The sequence below is a fragment of the Protopterus annectens genome, chromosome 9.part0 (assembly GCF_019279795.1).
Source record: "Protopterus annectens isolate FY-2018-M chromosome 9.part0, PAN1.0, whole genome shotgun sequence".
NCBI classification, from domain to species: Eukaryota; Metazoa; Chordata; order Ceratodontiformes; family Protopteridae; genus Protopterus; species Protopterus annectens.
Window position 1 is genome coordinate 942,459,818 of NC_056743.1, and position 23,005 is coordinate 942,482,822.

Here is a 23,005-nt window from a genome sequence, read left to right on the forward strand (position 1 = left end):
ACCGACGAACGCTTAGGCGTCGGTCAGAGTTTGCTGAACAGTTTTTCGGTTCAGAATTTGCGTACATTATGCCGTCGGATCCTCCGACTACCCAAATTGTTAAGAAACGCAAAGAAAAAGACCGACACTCGCGGTCCACGGTTTCGGCCGAAACCATGGCGAAGCAAACCGCGAGTGTCTCGGTTTCGGCCGAAACCGAGAAAACTGATCAAAGCACAGCTGAATCTTTGACTACTTCTGAGGTTCCTGCTACCTTACTTGAATCGGCCTCTGAAATTTTACCTACTACAGTGGCTTCTAGTGAATTATCAGACACCATCCCTTTGGATGTCTCTACCCCAGCACGTGGTGCTGCTAGGCCTCCTGCAGCCATGTCCATTAAGGCCTTTGCCAGGGCTAAAGCAGCCAAGTCTACTAAATCAGTGCCTGTTAAACCCCCCTCAACCAGGCCTACTTCTAGTTCACAAATGCTTACTCTGGCAGAAGATTTAATATCCTTAATCAGGGGATCTCAATCTCACCCAGACAGGGCCTCTCAGCCCCCAGAGAAAGATACCTAGGGCAGAGCCCCCCGAGCCTGTGTCCTCTGATGATTCTGCGGATGACTCGGATATTACAGACCAGCCAGAGGCTCCTTTCTCCAATTATGAAGACTCAGATGCTGAAGAATCCATTCCAGCTGCTTCTCCACCAGAAGAATTCTCCTTTGGGGAAACCTTACATGCCATGCGAGAACAATTCCAATGGCAGCAACAGGATTTCTCTGATTCCAGAAAAAGACTTAGGACTTTTCTGCACCTTCCACAACACAGGCCCTTAGCTATACCTCCTGTCCTCTCTGTTGTGGACGATGCCTTTAATGATGTCTGCTCTGCACCAGATTCCTTACCTCCAGCCCCTGCCAAACCAGACAGATTTTACAGGGTACCAGACACGCATCATCACCTTTACAAGGCCCCACTTGCAGACCCCGAAACTATATCCCAAGTGCCTAAGGCAGTAGCCTCGACCACAGCAAAAAAACCTATTCCTTCTGAAAGGGAAGCCAGGTCTTTAGACAGATGGGGCAAAAAAGTTTATATCTCAGCTACTCTCTCAGCTAGAGCTTTAAACTGTCAGTTTCACATGATACAATACCAAGAGTTTATGCTGGATCAGTTAACTAAAAAACTATCCTCTGATGACTCTATAGATAAGAAATATGTATTAGAAATGGTAAATAACATACAACAGGTTAGTAACCATTCCTTAAAATGTGGCTATGATGCACTGGAGGCTTCATTTAGATCAGCCATGACTGGCACAGTGATAAGAAGACATGCATGGCTGAAGGAACAAGTCTTACCGGATCATGTTAAAGCTAAGTTATTAGATGCTCCTATGGATAAGATCAGTTTGTTTGGTACACCTGCCCAGCAGGTAATGAAGAAAATGGAAGAAAAGGCAAAATCTGTTCAAACGGTTAAAGATTTCTTGCAGGTTCAGCCCCCAAGGTTTAGCAGGAACTGGCCTGCCAAAAATTGGTCCTTTCCTGATTCCACAAGATCCCAAAGGGGCAGGAATAGACGTTCCAGAGGCAGAAACCAATCCAGAGGAGGTGCCTACAGAGGACGACAGTGGCAAGGTAATAACAGAGGCACAGACTCAGCCACTACAACAGCACAATCACAGTGACTTAACTCTACATCCGCCTACCAGGGAACAAATAGCAGCTCCATTAGGCGGAAAATTAACCTTATTTTCGAAAAACTGGCACTACATCACAAAAGACAAGTGGATTTTGCAAACCATAGACCAAGGTTACCGGTTCCACTTTCACACTTTACCAGTCAAAAGAGGAATGCCAAACCTGCCTCCAAATCAAAAAACAGAAGCTCTACAGCAGATAATGCAATTAGCAAAGATGAGAGCTGTGGAAAGAGTGCCAATAACAGAACAAGGCAAAGGATTTTACTCCAGACTATTCCTAGTTCCAAGAAAGGAAAAAAGTTGGAGACCTATTCTCGACCTGTCCACATTAAATACATACATCATTGTCCCAAAATTCAAAATGCTGACCCTACAGCAACTTCTTCCCATGCTGGGCAAGGAGTGTTGGCTGGTAACTCTAGATCTCAAGGAGGCATACCTGCACGTCCCCATTCGACCAATTTGCAGAAGATACCTCAGATTTCTTGCAGGATCAGAGCACTATCAATTCTCAGCATTGCCCTTTGGCTTATCTACTGCGCCCAGAGTATTCACAAAATGCTTGGCATCAGTAATCGCCCACTGCAGACTACAGGGAATCCAAATTTATCCATACCTGGACGACTGCCTGCTACAAGGGGACAACAAAAGCAAGCTGACAACAGATTTACAAAGGGTCATTTACTTGCTACAAGCACTGGGATACACAGTCAATTTACAAAAGTCAAGGCTGATACCATCCCAAACAAGGACATTCCTGGGCGCTGAATTGGACACTGTAAAACAAATGGCATTCCTAACCGCAGAAAAACAAAAAGAACTCCCTCTTTACTTCTTGGCTCTAACAAAACAGAACAAGTTAACAGCAAGAAAAGTCCTGCAGGCCTTGGGCTACATGGCATCATGCATAATCTTGGTTCCACATGCCAGACTACATATGAGAAAACTACAGTGGTACCTAAGGAATTTATGGTCCCAACACAGGCACAGCCTAGAAGCAGAAATTCCACTAATCCCATGCCTAAAACAGGAGTTCCTATGGTGGGCACAAGCATGCCAGTCAAACCCGGGCCTACCCTTTCACAGCTATCAAGCAAGCCAAACCATCACAACAGACGCCTCAGACCTTGGATGGGGGGCTCACATGCTGGACAAATGCATACAAAGATTGTGGACGCAGGATCAACTCCACCTGCACATCAACCTAAAAGAAATGCTGGCAGTAAAACTGGCAATCCAAAATTTCAGACCATTTCTAAAAGAGGGCCATTTGATGATAAGGACAGACAACACCACAGTCATGTGGTACATCAACAAGCAGGGAGGCACTCATTCATACCCCCTATGCAGAATGACTTTGGAGCTTTGGAACCTGGCACTCAGCTACAACATCCAGTTACAGGCAATATTTGTACCGGGAAAGGACAATACTCTAGCAGACATATTGAGCAGAACCACATCGGATGCCCACGAATGGATGCTACACCCGGACATCTTCAAGACCATCTCAAAGAAATGGGGAAGACCACAGATAGATCTATTCGCTTCCCCCCTCAATCACCAACTCAAAAAATTCTGCACAAGGACATTCCACCCACTTGCATGGAAAGTGGATTCGCTCTCCTTCAGCTGGAAAGGTCTAACAGCATATGCATTTCCACCTCTTCCCTTGATACACAAGGTATTACTAAAAATCAAGGAGGATCGTCCAAGGATAACCCTGATAGCTCCAAACTGGCCAAGACAACACTGGTACCCATTACTGAGGAACATGTCTCGGGACAACATGTGGCCAATACCCCTGATGCCTTTGATGTTAACTCAGAACAACTACAGCATCATACATCCAAACCTAAAAACGTTGCAACTGACTGCATGGAACATCACATAGCAGCAACTAACCCAGAACTTTCCCAAAGGGTTAAAGACATTATCCTTGAAGCCCACAGACCTTCAACAAGAAGGAACTATGCAGGAAAATGGAAAAGGTTTGTCATTTGGAGCACTGAAAGAGGAAAAGATGTGTCAATTATAGATATGGCTAACATTCTGGAGTATCTGGCAGAGCTTCTACATACAGGCCTGTCCTATTCCTCCATCAAGATACATGCATCAGCTATTTCAGCAGAATACAGCTTTGATCCACCTGTCTTTTCACACCCTTTACTCAGGCAGTTCCTCAGAGGAATCAAGAATGTAAAACCTCCAAGGAAACCACCATTGCCAGCTTGGGATTTGAACTTTGTGCTAGAAAAATTGACACTCGCACCTTTTGAACCAGCAGGTACAGCGGACCTACAGCATCTATCGTGGAAAACTGCTTTCCTACTGGCAATAACCTCAGCAAGGAGGGTCTCTGAACTTCAGGCCCTAATGGCAGTACAGCCCTTCCTAATCTTCCACCAAGATAGAGTGTCCATGAGGACTAATCCTACGTTTATGCCTAAGGTGATATCCAGAGTGTCTTTAAACCAGGCAATCCACCTACCTACCTTCTTTCCCAACCCACAAAACAGAGAGAAATGAATGCTGCATTCCTTGGATGTCCAAAGTCAGTTACGCTACTACCTGGACAGTACAAAAAGTAGCAGAAAACTGACCAGCTTTTGTAGCCTATGCAACAGGAAGGGAAGGAAAAGCAATTTCCAAACAGACAATCTCCAAATGGATAGGAAATTGCATACGGTTCTGTTACTCCTTCCATGGAAAACCAATTCCACAGAACATAAGGCCTCATTCTACAAGGGCAACAGCCACTACCACAGCCTTCCTACGAGGTGTGGCAACCAAGGACATTATTGAGGCGGCTACTTGGACCTCCGTGCATACATTTGCCAAGCATTATAACTTACCATTGTACTCCAGATCCCGAGCAGGGTTTGCCACTGCTGTGCTGCAAGGGATCCTAACCACACCATAATCTAAATTTTTCCTCCTCCCTTAGTTGGCTATGGTATTCTACCCAGTTGTTATGACTGCAGATGCATCCATGAAGGACATAGTACAGTTTTGTACCTACCATAAATGTAGATGTCTGAACTGGATAGCATCTGCAGTCAGGATTACCCTCCCTCCTTCCCCTCTGTGGTACTCCTAGGGTATTTACCCTCCTAATAGCTAGCTAGTGGGGGGAGTCTTTTATGGTGTATTTGTTTGTATATATGTACATATATGCTTATTTTCTGTGTTTGCCTTCTATCCTTTTGGAAACATTGGCATTTATCCAAAAATTAGCCTTCCAGGAAGGGCAACTGGCATCTGGGGCAAGAAACACTGAAGAAAATGGCGTCGGCTGATGCCTTTATACCCGGAGGCCAGCAGAGATGACGTCGGGTGAAGTGCGACATCAGCCGAAGCCGGACCCGGACTTTGGAATCCGGCCGACTGCAGGGCTGCCTGACGACAGGACAACCCAGTTGTTATGACTGCAGATGCTATCCAGTTCGGACATCTACATTTATGGTAGGTACAAAACTGTACTTTTATCCAGTTTGGTTTGTTTCTTGGCCTGATTTCTGAGTTGTTGGCAGTTTTGTTTGGATAGGCTAGTGTCTCTCTTCCACATTTTCCAAGACTTGTCTCTTGACTTCAGTAGGGCTCTTGTGTCTCTACTTAGCCATGGTGCGTAGTTTATCTTAACACTAACTTTCCTAATGGGTGCGACTAAATTTAGGACAATAAAAGTGCTGTTAAAGTAGTCGATGGCCTGGTCTAAACTTAGGGTTTTAAGTGGTTCCCTGTAACATTGTTTTAGAATGGAGTTAAGTTTGCAGTCATCTCTGACTTGTCTAAAAGCTATGGGCTTAGCTAAGTTGGTGCATTTATGAAGGAGGACTATGGGGAGATGGTCACTTAGAGTGCAGGGAGACTACATTCTGAGCTTCCAGATTCTCCTGCCAAGGCAAAATTATCTGCCATTCTCAGTTCTTCTACCCAGGTTACGAGGCATTCCATCAAGTGCAGCTGTGTTGTTGCAGATGTCTCTGCTAGGGCAGCAGCCTCAGGGTCTGTTTTAAGGAGGTATTCTTGGCTCAGGTTACAACCCTTGCCTGATGACTTTAAGGCCTAACTCATGGATGCCCCCCTGGATACTAAAACCTTATTTGGTAACTCGGCTACAGAACTATTCAAATGTTTACAGAAGAAAGGTAAGGAGCTGCAGGACCTGAAGCATATCCTGGTTTCTCCTCCTCCCAGGTTCCAAAGGAACTATCCAACAAAGACCACCATTATCAGGAAACCTGTCATACCTCCTCCTCCTAAAAGCAAGAGAGGCTGTAGGAAACAACCTACTTGTAAATCTACCTCATCGGCCCTTTCAGTCCCAGTCTAAGCCTGGTAGCCTGTGACTAGCTGCCTCCAGGACCATCCAGTTCCCTGTCCCTTCATCTTTCTCTCTCTCTTGCAACTTGGAATCTGATCACCATGGACTCTTGGGTCCTCTCCATCATCCAGAGAGGATATTTTGTAGTTTGGGAAATTTTTCCCTCCTTCAAAGCATCCCACAACCACCAAACAATCAAATGGCCCTCTTCCCTCAGGTAATTTCGGATCTTCTCTCTCAGGGAACTCTTCAAGCGATCCCGTCTGCTCAACAAGGGAAAGGGTTCTACTCCAGGATGCTTTTGGTTCCAAGGAAGGATGGCCCCTGGAGACCCATTCTGAACCTTTCCCACCTAAACATCTTTCTGGAAAGTCCCATCCTTTTGGATGCTGACTTTGCCCTCTCTTCTTCCTCTCATTCTTCCCCAAGCTTTCATGGTGTCATTGGACTTCAAAGACTGTCCTCTTCACATCCCCATTCACCCTCACTTCAGGAAATTTCTACATTTTTCTGTTGGTTCCTTATTTTCAGTTCTGTGCTTTGACCCTTGCCTCCTGTCATAGCATTCTGCAGACTACAGGGAATTCTGATTTTTCCTTATTTAGACTATCTTCTTATCCAAGCCCAGTTACCAGACCTACTTCAGGAGTCTCTTTCCTTCACTATTTCCCTCAGAGAGAGTCTAGGCTTCACTATAAACTATCAGAAGTCCTCTCTGACCCATTCACAGGATCTCATTTTTCTGGGCTGCAGGATCCAAACAAGATGCTAGCTTCCCTACCCACAGAAAAGGTGCTGTTCCTCACCACTTACTTTCAGAGCATCTTACACCTCCAATCTATGACTGCCAGGGACTTCCTATGCCTCCTGGGATTCATGGCATCTACTATTGCCATGCTTCCATGGTCCAAACTGCACATTAAGAAAATTCAATGGTTTCTAAAGACTCTTTGGATGCATCACTCGCACCCCATGAATTTCATGATTCCACTCCTACCCAGCATTAAAAAGGAGTTGGATTTGAGGATACTTCAGATGACCAAAAATCCTGGTCTCCACCTACAGCCACCCCTTCCTTCCCTAGAGTTCCACACAGATGCTTCCGACATGGGCACAAATGTCTGCTGATGTTTTTATTTTTGTTTTCGGTTATGACTAGTAGAAGGGTGACTTTGGTGCATTCCACCAGGCCATCAGCTGCTGTTCAACCTTATTTAAAAAATTTTGTGTCCAAATAGCTTGTAAGGCAGCTACACGGACATCATTCACAGACTTATTCCACAAAGTTGTGTTTCAGTGTAAACTTTTGTATGGAAAGGTCGATTGCAATCTCAAGTGATTCTTACTGCATACCCTGACCTAACGGTATGCCCCTTTTCTCAAAGCTATCCAGCCTCGCTGTTATAAGACAGAATTGATACAGGACCCCTTTCATTTTTGTACATTTGCAGTCTTGAAGATTGTTGACTTTTTTCACATTTAGAAGAGCCATTGTGTAGATTGCTGACTTATCTTATTATAAAACTATTCTACTGATTTCAATGTGTAGTGTTTAAACAGCGATTTGGTTTGGCTTTCTTGCAGGACATTTCTGAGGGTGGAAGGTACATTGCGTTGAGCTCCATTAAATTTATATGATCCTTTAGGTGAACATAGTAAAAAGATGTGACTACAGTCACCGTAATAGTAGATGTCAGAGCATTGCTGCAGCAGACCGCCTCCAGTCTTCCTGCTCCTTTCATCTTGGGCCTGTACATCGTGAGTGTAATGACCTTTGCATGTAGTTCTTTGCCATTTACAGACTGAGTTTCTGGTTCGCGTGATTATTTTACAAAGGGTAAACTGCAGTAGCACTCTTATTGTTCGTCTGAGAGTTTGTAGCTAGGATACATTTACCCAGTTAGTTTTACTGTTTGTTTAGTTTAGACTCCTTTAGCCTACCCCAAGAACATTTACTGGTGTAGTATTCCTTTTTCTTCCTTCCGTCCTTCCTGAGGCTCCAGAATAGAAGTTAGATCCCCAGTCAGTATGTTTTTTATAGCTGGGTTACCACTATCAGCTGTACCTCAAGATGGCATCCATATGTCCCTAAGGATGTCCACCTACCAAAAAAGCACAGGTCAGGAAATTGATATATGTAACATATGCATTTATGTGTTTATTCCTGAGACAGTGATCCTAAGATTTGCATATGTGCTGATGTTCATCGTGCATACAGCTGCAGTCATAACAGATGGGTTCTCCTGCCGTCCGGCGGGTCCTCGGTCGGCCGAATTCCAAAGTCTAGGTCCGGCGTCGGTTGTTGTCGCTTTCTTTCCTGACGTCAGTGTGACAGGGGTATACAAGACACAGCCGACGCCATTTTCTTCCGTCTTTTTTGCCGCGTGGTGCCCGAAGCAGAAGCAGTTCACAAGTGCCGGTCGGCCAGCTCCTGAAATTACGAAAATTTGGAAACCGAAGTCTTCTTTAAAGCTAAGTACCCCATTGGGGAAACTTTTCTTGCCTCAGACCGATGTCAGACAAAGTTAACAGTTGTATTTCTTGTGGGAAGCAAATACCGCATAAGGATTTCCATTCCCTCTGTATACCTTGTTTAGGCCCAGACCACGACGTCTCGGGCTGTCGCTTTTGTGATACTTTCAGTAAACGCACTATTAAGTGTCGGGCGGAGTTCGCCCAGCACTTTTTTGGTAAAGCTTTTAATTATAAAATGTCATCGGAGACTCAGACTACTGTTTTGTCCAAAAAACACAAGGACAAAAACCGACACGCGAGGTCTGCGGTCTCCACCGACACCACGCCAAAACCGGCTACACGTGCTCCGGTTCTCAGCGAGGCGCCTACGCAGCCCCTGACTACCGACGACACTTCTCTGGTGGTGTCTTCTGAAACCGAGACCGCAGCTTCCTCGGCCCATACCCTGACTACAGCTACCGAAGCCACTGTGAGTGTTGAGCCTCTTAATGTGGACAGGTCCACTTCCACCCATGGTGTATTCAGACCTTCTTCTTCCTTTTCCGTAAAGGCCTTTACTAAGTCTAAATCAGCCATGCATTCCAAGAGGCCTGTTGCACAGGGCCCATCTCCAGGCCCCATGCCTAAAAAGCAGATGCTCAAAATGGCTGAGGATTTAATTACTCTTATCAGGGGTTCCCAACCCCCGCCGGACAAGAGACCCAGAGTGGAGGAAGATTCTCCCTCTTCTGACCAGGGCTCCATTATTTCAGAACATTCTGGTGAAGAGGAACATTCCTACTCCCCTTTTGAAGATTCTGATGCAGAGCAGTCCATCCCTTCTGTATCCCCCCCAGAGGACTTTTCTTTCGGGGAAACCTTGCATACCTTGAGGGAACACTTCCATTGGGAAGGCCAAGATTTTTCAGATTCCAAGAAAAGGCTTAGGGAATTTCTTTTGCTACCTCAGCACAGACCTCTGGCGATACCTCCTGTCTTTGACATTCTTGATGATGTTTACTCGGAGGCTTGCCTTAATCCGGATTCCCTGCCTCCTGCCCCAGTCAAGCCTGATAGGTACTACAGAGTTCCTAACTCACACCAATTTCTTTACAAAAGCCATAATGCTGACCCAGAAACCATTTCTCAAGGCCCCAAGGGAATGAAGGCCTCTACTGCTAAGAATCCATTACCTTCCGAGAGAGAGTCTAGATCCTTAGAAAGGTGGGGAAAAAAGGTATATACCTCGGCCACCCTAGCCATGAGGGCCATAAATTGTCAGTTCCCTATGCTTAAATATCAGCAGATGTCCTTCATGGATGCATCTGCAGTCATAACAACTGGGTTGTCCTGTCGTCAGGCAGCCCTTCAGTCGGCCGGATTCCAAAGTCCAGGTCCGGCTTCGGCTGATGTCGCACTTCACCCGACGTCATCTCTGTTGGTCTTCGGGTATAAAGGCATCAGCCGACGCCATTTTCCTCAGTCTTTCTTGCCGCGTGGCGCCCGAAGCAGAAGCTGTTCGCAAGTGCCGGTCGGTCGGATCCAGAGATTACTTCTACCGAATACTACTTCGAAGACTTCTAAAGCTAAGTACCCCGTTTGGGACTCTTTCTTGCCTCGGCCGATGTCAGAAAAAGTTAATAATTGTTTAACCTGTGGGAAACAAATACCTCATAAAGATTTCCACTCTTATTGTCTGCCTTGTTTAGGCCCAGCCCACGACGTAGCAGCCTGTTCGGCCTGTGCTTCTTTCAACCGTCGAACGCTTAGGCGTCGGTCGGAGTTTGCTGAACAGTTTTACAGTTCTGTTTTTGCGTACATTATGCCGTCGGCTCTTCCGACTACCCAATCTGCCAAAACGCAAAGATAAAGACCGACACTTCGCGGTCTGCGGTTCGCCGAAACCATGGTTAAGCAAATCCGCGAGTGTCTCGGTTCCGGCGGAAACCGAGAAAACTGATCAAAGTACAGCTGAATCTATCTCTACAACTGAGGCCCCTGCTACCACTCTTGAATCGGCCTCAGAAATTTTATCCACTACGGTGGTTGCCACTGACTTATCAGACACCATTCCCTTGGATGTCTCTACCCCAGCACGTGGTGCTGCTAGGCCTCCAGCAGCCATGTCCATTAAGGCCTTCGCCAGGGCTAAAGCAGCCAAGACTACTAAAACAGTGCCTGTTAAACCCCCTATAGCCAGGCCCTCCTCTAGTTCTCAAATGCTTACTCTGGCAGAAGATTTAATTTCATTAATTAGAGGATCTCAATCTCACCCAGACAGGGCCTCTCAGCCCCCAGAGAAGAGACCTAGGGCAGAGCCCCCTGAGCCAGTGTCCTCTGATGATTCTGCCGATGAATCAGACATAACTGACCAGCCAGAGGCTCCTTTCTCCAATTTTGAAGACTCTGATGCTGAAGAATCCATTCCAGCTGCTTCCCCACCAGAAGAATTCTCCTTTGGGGAAACCTTACATGCCATGCGAGAGCAGTTCCAATGGCAGCAACAGGATTTTTCAGACTCCAGAAAAAGATTTAGGACCTTTCTGCACCTTCCACAGCACAGGCTCTTAGCTATACCTCCTGTTCTCTCTGTGGTGGATGATGCTTTCAATGATGTCTGCTCCGCACCAGATTCATTACCTCCAGCCCCTGCCAAACCAGACAGATTTTACAGGGTACCAGACACTCATCACCACCTTTACAAGGCCCCACTTGCAGACCCCGAAACTATATCCCAGGGTCCCAAGGCAGTAGCCGCAACCACAGCTAAAAACCCTATTCCTTCTGAAAGGGAAGCAAGGTCATTAGACAGATGGGGCAAAAAGGTCTACACTTCAGCTACTCTCTCAGCTACAGCTTTAAACTGTCAGTTTCACATGATACAATACCAAGAGTTTATGCTTGATCAGTTAACTAAAAAGCTAACCACTGATGAATCTCTTGATAAGAAATATGTATTAGAAATGGTAAATAACATACAACAGGTTAGTAACCATTCCTTAAAATGTGGCTATGATGCACTGGAGGCTTCATTTAGATCAGCCATGACTGGCACAGTGATAAGAAGGCATGCATGGCTAAAGGAGCAAGCTTTACCGGATCATGTTAAAGCTAAGTTGCTAGATGCTCCTATGGATAAGACAAGTTTGTTTGGTACACCTGCCCAGCAGGTTATGAAGAAAATGGAAGAAAAGGCAAAATCTGTTCAAACGGTTAAAGATTTCTTGCAGGTTCAACCCCCAAGGTTTAGCAGGAACTGGCCTGCCAAAAATTGGTCCTTTCCTGACTCCACAAGATCTCAAAGGGGCAGGAATAGACGTTCCAGAGGCAGAAACCAATCCAGAGGAGGTGCCTACAGAGGACGACAGTGGCAAGGTAACAACAGAGGCACAGACACAACCTCTGCCACTACATCAGCACAGCCACAGTGACTTAACCCTAAATCCGCCTACCAGGGAACAAATAGCAGCTCCTCTAGGCGGAAAGTTAACCTTATTTTCAAAGAACTGGCACTATATAACAAGACAAGTGGATTTTACAAACCATAGATCAAGGTTACCGGTTCCACTTCCAGTCAAAAGAGGAATGCCAAATCTACCTCCAAATCAAAAAAACAGAGGCTCTACAACAGATAATGCAGTTAGCAAACATGAGAGCTGTGGAAAGAGTGCCAACAGCAGAGCAAGGAAAGGGGTTCTACTCAAGACTATTCCTAGTTCCAAGAAAGGAAAAAAGTTGGAGACCAATTCTGGACCTGTCCACCTTAAATACATACATCATTGTCCCAAAATTCAAAATGCTGACCCTACAGCAACTTCTTCCCATGCTGGGCAAGGAGTGTTGGCTGGTAACTCTAGATCTCAAGGAGGCATACCTGCACGTCCCCATTCGACCAATCTGCAGAAGATACCTCAGATTTCTTGCAGGATCAGAGCACTATCAATTCTCAGCATTGCCCTTTGGCTTATCTACTGCGCCCAGAGTATTCACAAAATGCCTGGCTTCAGTAATCGCCCATTGCAGACTACAGGGAATTCAAATTTACCCATACCTGGACGACTGCCTGCTACAAGGGGACAACAAAAGCAAGCTGACAACAGATTTACAAAGGGTCATTTACTTGCTACAAGCACTGGGATACACAGTCAATTTACAAAAGTCAAGGCTGATACCATCCCAAACAAGGACATTCTTGGGCTGGAATTGGACACAGTAAAACAAATGGCATTCCTAACTACAGAAAAACAAAAGAACTCCTCTTTACTTCTTGGCACTAACAAAAATGAACAAGTTAACAGCAAGAAAAGTACTGCAGGCCTTGGGCTTCATGGCATCATGCATAATCTTGGTCCCACTTGCCAGACTACATATGAGAAAACTACAGTGGTACCTAAAGAATTTATGGTCCCAACACAGACACAGCCTAGAAACAGAAATCCCACTAATTCCATGCTTAAAACAGGAGTTCCTATGGTGGGCTCAGGCATGCCAGTCAAACCCAGGGCTACCCTTTCGCAGATGTCAAGCAAGCCAGACCATCACAACAGACGCTTCAGACCTAGGATGGGGGCCCACATGCTGGACAAATGCGTGCAAGGATTGTGGACACAGGATCAACTTCACCTGCACATCAACCTAAAAGAAATGCTGGCAGTAAAACTGGCAATCCAAAAGTTCAGACCATTTCTCAAAGAGGGCCAGTTGATGATAAGGACAGACAACACCACAGTCATGTGGTACATCAACAAACAGGGAGGCACTCATTCATACCCCTATGCAGAATGACTTTGGAGCTGTGGACCCTGGCACTCAGCTACAACATCCAGTTACAGGCAATATTTGTACCGGGGAAAGAGAATACTCTAGCAGACATATTAAGCAGAACCACATCGGATGCCCACGAATGGAAGCTGCACCCGGACATCTTCAAGACCATCTCAAAGAAATGGGGAATGCCTCAGATAGATCTATTCGCATCACCTCTCAATCACCAGCTCAAAACATTCTGCACAAGGACATTCCACCCACTAGCATGGAAAGTGGATTCGCTCTCCTTCAGCTGGAAAGGCCTAACAGCATATGCATTCCCACTTCTTCCCTTGATACACAAGGTATTACTAAAAATCAAGGAAGAACGTCCAAGGATAATCCTGATAGCTCCAAACTGGCCAAGACAACACTGGTACCCACTGCTGAGGAGCATGTCTCGGAACAATATGTGGCCAATACCCCTGATGCCTTTGTTAACTCAGAACAACTACAGCATCATACATCCAAACCTAAAAACGTTGCAACTGACTGCATGGAACATCACATAGCAGCAGCTAATCCAGAACTTTCCCAAAGAGTTAAAGACATTATTCTTGAAGCACGCAGACCTTCAACAAGAAGGAACTATGCTGGAAAATGGAAAAGGTTTGTCATTTGGAGTACTGAAAGAGGAAAAGATGTGTCAAACATAGATATGCCTAACATTCTGGAGTATCTGGCCGAACTTCTTCATTCAGGCCTGTCCTACTCCTCCCATCAAGATACATGCATCAGCTATTTCAGTAGAATACAGCTTTGATCCACCTGTTTTTTCGCACCCTTTGCTCAGGCAGTTCCTCAGAGGAATCAAGAATGTAAAACCTCCAAGGAAACCACCATTACCAGCTTGGGACTTAAACTTTGTGCTAGAAAAGTTGACACTATCACCCTTTGAACCAGCAGCAACAGCAGACCTACAACACCTGTCATGGAAAACTGCTTTCCTACTGGCAATTACTTCAGCAAGGAGGGTTTCAGAACTACAGGCCTTAATGGCAGTGCAACCCTTCCTAATCTTCCACCAAGATAGAGTGTCCATGAGGACTAATCCTACATTTATGCCTAAGGTGGTATCCAGAGTGTCTTTAAACCAGGCAATCCACCTACCTACCTTCTTTCCCAACCCACAAAACAGAGGGGAAGAATACTACATACCTTGGATGTACATAGACAGCTACGCTACTACTTGGACAGAACAAAAAGTAGCAGAAAGACTGACCAACTTTTTGTAGCCTATGCAACAGGAAGGGAAGGAAAAGCTATTTCCAAACAGACAATCTCCAAATGGATAGGAAATTGCATACGATTCTGTTACTCCTTCCATGGAAAACCAATTCCACAGAACATAAGACCTCATTCTACAAGAGCAACAGCCACTACCACAGCCTTCTTACGAGGAGTGGCAACCAAAGACATTATTGAGGCGGCTACTTGGACCTCCGTGCATACATTTGCCAAGCATTATAATTTGCCTCTATATTCCAGATCCCGAGCAGGGTTTGCCACTGCTGTACTGCAAGGGATCCTAAACACACCATAATCTAGTTTTATCCTCCTCCCTAGTTGGCTATGGTATTCTACCCAGTTGTTATGACTGCAGATGCATCCATGAAGGACATAGTACAGTTTTGTACCTACCATAAATGTAGATGTCCGAACTGGATAGCATCTGCAGTCAGGATTACCCTCCTCCTTCCCTCTGTGGTACTCCTAGGGTGTTTACCCTCCTAATAGCTAGCTGGTGGGGGAGTCTTTTATGGTGTATTTGTTTGTATATATGTACATACATGCTTATTTTTGTGTTTACCTCTATCTATTTGGAAACATTGGCATCTATCCAAATTTTAGCCTTCAAGAGGGCTGCTGGCATCTGGGGCAAGAAACACTGAGGAAAATGGCGTCGGCTGATGCCTTTATACCCGAAGACCAACAGAGATGACGTCGGGTGAAGTGCAACATCAGCCGAAGCCGGACCCGGACTTTGGAATCCGGCCGACTGAAGGGCTGCCTGACGACAGGACAACCCAGTTGTTATGACTGCAGATGCTATCCAGTTCGGACATCTACATTTATGGTAGGTACAAAACTGTACTTTTCTGTTATCACAATTAAAGAATAAAATGTCACAACCTGAACAACCAGATTTGAAGGAGTTGCAGGATATGATTCATAGTGCAGAACAAGTGGGTAAACACACCTTACAATGTGGCTATGATGCTCTAGAGGCCTCAAGTAGAGCTGCTGTTACAGGATCAGTCATTCGTAGACATGCCTGGCTTAGGGAACAAACCTTGCCTGATCATGTTAAGGCTAAACTACTAGATGCTCCTTTACAAAAGGATGTATTATTTGGTACTAATGCTGAGGAGATACTACGGAAAATGGAAGAAAAAGCTAAATCTATGCAAACTGTCAAAGCTTTTCTACAGGTACAACCACCACGTTTTAGCAGAAATTGGCCTTCAAAAAACTGGTCCTTTCCAGCCACGGACAAGCCCCAAAGAGGTAGATACAGGCACACAAGGGGCAGAGGACAATCTCAAGGATCATATAGAGGCAGACAGTGGCAATCTCCAGCACCAAGAGGTGGCGGAGACAGTGCACAACAATACAGGAAACAAACCCAATGACTTTCCCCTTTGCATGCCAAGCAAGGCTCAGGTGGCAGCACCCTTGGGAGGAAAGCTGGCATTATTTTCAAAAAATTGGCATATTGTCACAAAAGACAAATGGATCCTGGACATTATAAACAGAGGCTACAGATTTCATTTTCACGCTCTTCCAAAAATGAGAGGCATGCCGAACCTGCCACACAATCAAAGGGCAGAGGCTCAAATACAAATTTCAAAGCTCATGGACATGAAAGCTATTCAAGAAGTACCTACTCACGAACAAGGTCAAGGTTTTTATTCCAGACTATTCCTGGTACCAAGGAACGGAACCGACTGGAGACCCATTTTGGACTTATCCATCCTAAACACATTCTTACTCGTACCAGAATTCAAGATGCTCACCTTACAACAGCTTCTTCCCATGCTGGGCAAGGAGTCTTGGCTGGTAACATTGGACCTCAAGGAGGCATACCTGCATGTCCCAATCAGACAAAGCTGCAGAAGATACCTCAGATTTCTTGCAGGTTCAATCCACTATCAATTCTCTGCATTGCCCTTTGGCTTATCTACTGCGCCCGGAGTATTCACGAAATGCCTGGCATCATTAATTGCCTACTGCAGACTTCAAGGGATACAAATTTACCCTTATTTGGATGATTGCCTGATCCAAGCGGACAGCAAACGCATACTTCTGGAACATCTGGCTTATGTAACACGGTTATTGCATTCTCTGGGATACACAGTCAACAAAGAGAAATCCAGGCTAACACAATCTCAGAAAATAATTTTCCTGGGTGCCAACCTGGACACAAACACCCAGATGGCCTATCTTACGCCAGAAAAACAGGGGCAACTAACTCAGTACTTCAAGATGCTAGCTATTTGTACCAGGCTAACTGCAAGGAAAATCCTGCAGGCTCTGGGCTTCATGGCATCTTGCATTCTTCTAATCCCATGTGCAAAGTTGCATATGAGGAAACTTCAATGGTACCTAAAAAACCTATGGTCTCAACACAGCCACAGTTTGGAAACCATATTACCACTAATTCCATGCTTGCAAAAGGAATTTCTATGGTGGGCCCAAGCATGCCAAACAAACACAGGTCTACCATTCTGCAAGCCTCAAGCAAATCAAGTCATCACAACAGACTCCTCAGACTACACCTGGGGGGCACACATGACAGACAGGTGCATTCAGGGCAAATGGTCCCAAAAGGAAAAGCACCTTCACATCAATCAAAAGGAAATGCTAGCAGTGATAAATGCAATTACAGCTTTCAAGGACCTCCTGCATCCAGGGCAATTATTGATAAGAACAGACAACACCACAGTAATGTGGTACATAAACAAACAAGGAGGAACACATTCATACCCCCTGTGCAGGCTGGCCATGTCACTTTGGAACATGGCTCTAGAATGGCAAATCGAGCTTCAAGCACGGTACCTGCCAGGTTTGGAAAACACGCTGGCAGACAATCTAAGCAGAAATATGACAGACCCGCACGAATGGAAGTTGCATCCTCAAGTGTTTACAAAGATAATCCAAGCGTGGGGAAGGCCAGACATAGATCTCTTTGCCTCCCACAAGAATCAATTGGCAAAATTCTGCTCAAGGACATTTCATCCAAAGGCCTGGAGAGTGGACGCCCTTTCTTTCAGTTGGGCAGCAAGGACAGTTTACGCCTTCCCACCTTTGCCTCTACCGCCCAAGGTGCTCTTGAAAGCAAGAGCAGACAGACCAAAGATTATACTGATTGCTCCAGACTGGCCAAGACAACACTGGTACCCACTCCTGAGGAGCCTAACACATTCTCCTCCTTGGACCCTACCTCTAATGCCTCTTCTCCTGACTCAGCACAGCTACAAAACTCTTCACAGTCAGCTGAAAACACTCAATCTGGCTGCATGGAAAATTACTTAACACCACAACAGACCCTACTCTCCAAGGAGGTGCAGGATGTCATTTTGGAGGCCAGAAGGCCATCTACTAGAAAAGCTTACTCCGCAAAATGGAAACGGTTTTGCGCTTGGAATGAGAAAAAGGGCCAGGATCTTAGAAAACTGAATTTGCCTCAGATATTACAGTATCTAGCTGAGCTGTTGAACAGTGGACTTTCATTTTCCTCCATCAAAATCCATGCCTCAGCCATTTCTGCAGAATACAACACTGATCCACCCTTATTCTCTCACCCACTCTTAAGGTAGTTCCTCAGAGGGGCTAAGAATATAAGACCCCCAAGGAAACAACCAATACCAGCCTGGGATCTTAATTACATTCTAGAAAAATTAACATTGCCTCCCTTTGAACCAGCTGCCTCAACAGATTTGCAATATTTGTCCTGGAAAACAGCTTTCCTTCTGGCTATTACCTCAGCTCGTAGGGTCTCGGAACTACAAGCCCTCATGGCTGTGCAGCCCTTTCTCATCTTCCATCAGGACAGGGTTTCCCTACGAACCAACCCATCATTTATGCCTAAGGTAGTATCCAGGGTAGCTTTAAATCAGGCCATACACTTACCTACCTTTTACCGCAATCCTCAAAACAAAGGGGAAAGGCTGCTACATTCCTTAGACATCCATAGACAGCTGCGTTACTATTTGGATAGAACAAAGCCTTTCAGGAAATCAGAGCAACTCTTTGTGTCCTATGCTGTAGGAGCTCAAGGGAAGCCAATTTCCAAACAGACAATTTCAAAATGGATAGGCCACTGCATACGGTTTTGTTACTCCTTTCATGGCAAATCTGTACCTACAGGCATTAGATCCCACTCCACAAGGGCCACAGCTACCTCTGCAGCCTTCCTCAGAGGAGTCCCTACCAAAGATATTTTGGAGGCAGCCACTTGGAGTTCTGTGCATACCTTCACTAAACACTACCCACCTACCTTTATACTCCAAAACTAGAGCAGGCTTTGCCACTGCTGTGTTGCAGGGCATTCTGGCTCCTCCCAGTTCCACCTAGTGCCTACCACCCTGTGCGTTGCTTTGGGATTCTACCCATCTGTTATGACTGCAGCTGTATGCACGATGAACATAGTACAGTTTTGTACCTACCATAAATGTAGATGTTCGAGTGCTAATACAGCTGCAGTCCAGGTTTCCCTCCGTCCTTCCCCTCTGGGAACAGACCTAGTGGCTAAATCCTCATCTTACAACCTGATTGGGTTATCCTTCTATGGTGTATTTGCTTGCAACTACTGATTTTTGATTATATTGCATTGCATGATTATATATAATTTATATATATATATTTTGCCTTCCTTCTTGGGGCACCTGACATCTGGGGCAAGAAAGACTGAAGAAAATGGCGTCGGCTGTGTCTTATATACCCATGTCGCACTGACGTCAGGAAAGAAAGCGACAACAACCGACACCGGACCTAGACTTTGGAATTCAGCCGACCGAGGGCCCGCCGGACGGCAGGAGAACCCATCTGTTATGACTGCAGCTGTATTAGCACTCGAACATCTACATTTATGGTAGGTACAAAACTGTACTTTATATGGTATGCTGAGTGTACTAACACAGCTGTACTTTCCTGTGCATTAGTTGACCCTGTAAACCCTAAACCTTCATCACATTTTGTACTACACACAGAAGGCACACCCTTTGCTTCCTGTACACCTTACCCTTTTGCCCTTCTTAAGATCTTTTTTAGCAGTACTTAATGTTTTCCTGACCACCATTTCCAGAGGAAAAAATGCCCACTGAAGATCAGTGTGGATACCAGCAATGTTTGCTTCTCTGTGTTTGGCTAAACTTGTTGCTAGTTATTTCTTTACTACTGATGATCTTGCTGTAAATTATCTGATTTTATCAACGTGTTTTGCAGCTGACACTGTAGCATTCTCTGTACTTGAATTATCAACTGAAGTGTCTTACATTTTCTTTTTATTTGTTGTTTGTGGAGGGTGGATTTTGCCTTGTCTTATCTTGAAATTAAGAAATTATTAGCATGATTTACTGTTTATCAACTTATGAGAATTGTTATCCAAAGCTTTTTTGTGCTGTTAAAAATTATGGTACCTTACCCATTGTATTTTAGTTTATCAACATGTTTGGGATGCATTTTCTTGAGTTGTGTATGAAAACAGGCACTTTGTTACCTGGGTTTGCTGCATAGTAAATAAACTATAATGACTTGTTTTGTTCTTTTAGACTGCACCAGTAACAATGCAAGTTGGTGAAGGCCAGCAGGTACAGATTGTTCAGGCACAGGGGCAGACGCAGCAAGCTCAGAGTGGATCGGGTCAGACTATGCAGGTTATGCAGCAGATCATTACCAATACAGGAGAGATCCAGCAGATACCGGTAAGAATCCAGCATATTCTAACCAGTATGACATTGCTTTTGTTTCTTTGCATCATAATTGCTTTATTTAGCTCTTAAAAACACCTTTTAAGTTCTGAGTGTACGGTGTTTAAGCATGCACAGTACCTGAGGAAGTGGATTATGCTTGGGTAAAGATGTGTTTAAACTTTGCTGTTGTTTTTCTAATTTCCCACAGGCATTTTATTATGGATCGTACCAAGTGTAGTCAAAAAGAACTGAAACAAATCCAAGCATGTAAGGGGAATGCTTTAGAAACACGTAATTTGATGGGAGGAGAGTTGTGCAACAGTGAAGTCTGTGTGTTATTGCTTTTACCTTAAATGACCTTCTGATATATATTTGCTGGTATTATTCCATGCACAGTGATTTTAACATTTGCCAAGAGTCTTACTACTGTGTAATGCAGTTAATGAGCTTCCACCATTAACTAATTATGTTATAACAAATGCTCTGTGGGTAGTACTTGTAACATTAAGTATGCCTTTGCCATGCTTGCCTTAAACAATCGTCTTTGTTATATGTATGAGTTACCTTCTCTATTGTGGAGCTTGTACTGTTTCTCTGCCATTCCTTTTATTCGATTCTTTTGATGAGTTTGTGAGCTCCATTTTATAGAAATGTAGATCTTGCTTTGGACCCTCTGAGTGAAATTTGTTTAGATTTTGTTTAACCCGTCTTGAACAGCTCTTCCCATTTTTCATTAAGGCTAACCCTTTGGGTGGGACCTTCCCCTTTGGCCTGTGCTAAGTCCCTTGCATACAGTTTAAAAGGTGTGCATTATTTTCCTTGTAGCCACTGGCACTGTTCTTTTTCCTTGCAGTTCATAATCAGACTTTACCTTCACCATTGCTTCAGAACTGAAGAGTACTTCAAGTGCTTGTGCATGAGCTGTTTCACTAAACAAGACTTTCAGAGATATTAGTTAGGTTGGCTGTGACCAGAATGTACTTTGTTAATTCTTGCCATTTCTGCCATTTTTTTTCTGTCCACCTACCACATATAAAAAGCTTAAAGGTCACATCATGTTGATGAAACCAGTTTGCCTCAATGGTATTTTGTTAGATCCTTATAAAAGGACACAGGGTACAAACCAGACTGTCAGGAAGTAACCGAACCAGAGCATGTCTGAACTTTTAGTCCTGACTTTTAGACCTACCACTACTTCCCTGTGTTGAAATGTCTTCTTGTCTCCAAATGATAACAAATGATAACAAGATTCCCATTTTTGCACCAATGGCAGGTACTTGGGACCTATCCTTTTGTGGCCTTTCTTAGGACACAGTATACTAACATAAGGTAAGTCTAGTGACTGGCATCATCACCGAGCAGCTGTGGAAGCTAGAGGTGATGGAGATGAGCTGCCTTAGATGGGTGGTAGGCTGCATACTGTGAGGGAGACAAAGAAATGAGGATGTCTGAGTAGAAGCCAAAGTAACTGCATTTACAGAGAAAGCCAAAGAGAGCAGCTTATGATGGTTCTGGCAGAAGACAGTCTGGTGAAGTAGATTTGAGACAGACTGGAAGAAGTCAAGAGGAAGCAAGGGTATCCAGCAAAGAGTTAGATGGATTGTGTGAGAGAAGACCTGTGACAGTCAGGCATGAATGATAAAGAAGGTAAGGGAGTGGTGTTGAATTGAGAGAGAGAGAGAGCGACAGTTGTCACGACACCTCAACTCCATGTAGAAAAGAAGGAAAAGGGGATTGTTGATGATTATGATTATTGTGGTGGTGATGTTTGCTGCTCCCTTCCTACTTTCCAGTGCTTGTTTGGTGAAAGGGAGGCATTGAGCTAGAAGTCTTCCAGTATAGTAAAGATGTGATGGAGAGGTGGCTATAGCAAGAATCCTTTAGGACTGAGATCAGGAGGACATTGTGTTCTTGGTATACATCTCTGGTGGGTATTCCTGCTGTTTTAGGAATCTGAACCTTAGTCCACAGTACAGAGTCTGCATCTAATCTTGCATAGTCCTCTTTGGTTGTCTTTCTCCGTGTAATTAGTTGCTTGTTTTTGGTGACAGCTGCCCTGTGTTTCCTGTTTACTCATACCTGCATGTAACTCATCTCCAGATGGTGGATAAATAGATGCATAAGATCACCCTTTATCAGTTATAGTCTGTGTAGAGTCCAACTTTCCATGATTGCGCTGTCGCTGTTAGTGCTCCTAGACTCGGTGCCTGACTTAAATTATCAGCTTCCACTTTTGAGGTTCTTCCTTTAATGACTGGCAGTGATGATGCCACCTTATTTAGTCATTTCTTTTCCTGAAGATCTTTGCTTGGGTCTAGTATTGTGGATGATGTCACCCGCATTTGAGGAGTCCTTCCTTCCTTCCTTTTTACTTCTGAAGCACCTTGTTGCCCACCTGACAGACTAGTGTAGAGTACTGGTTTATCGCACGTGAGTCTGTTTTCAGAGATGCCAGGTTTTCTGACCAGGAAACAGTCGAAGTTTATCTTCTGCCAAGTAAGCAGGTATTCCTTACTACTGTCCCTGTGATGTAGGTAGATCTCTCCGAGATGTACGTAAAAAACAATTCTTAAGTTTTGTTTTGCTGGATCTGTCCAGGCAACATGTTGCTTCTCTGCTTGATTTTACAGACCATTCTGCCATGAAAACCTGCTGAAAGTGGTATTCCAAAAAAATCGACATTTTGTACCTTTCCTGAACAAGCATCCATGTTGCAATAATCATTATGGACACTTAAATGTGCATTCCAGTGGTGGGTCTTCAGCCCTATCACTGATCCCCTGGGTAGAGCTGTTGCAGTTCTTGTCTCCAAATGATA

The 23,005-nt window shown here is 44.7% G+C and overlaps 1 protein-coding gene across 1 annotated transcript in view; it reads left to right on the forward strand.

Moving 5' to 3' along the window:
• The window catches only part of NFYC (nuclear transcription factor Y subunit gamma), a 542,726-nt gene that overhangs the window by 363,097 nt on the left and 156,624 nt on the right, over positions 1-23,005 (forward strand). The window contains exon 5 of the mRNA XM_044083683.1: positions 20,047-20,199. Coding sequence (XP_043939618.1) covers positions 20,047-20,199 — 153 coding nt within the window. The remainder of the gene's footprint in view (positions 1-20,046; positions 20,200-23,005) is intronic.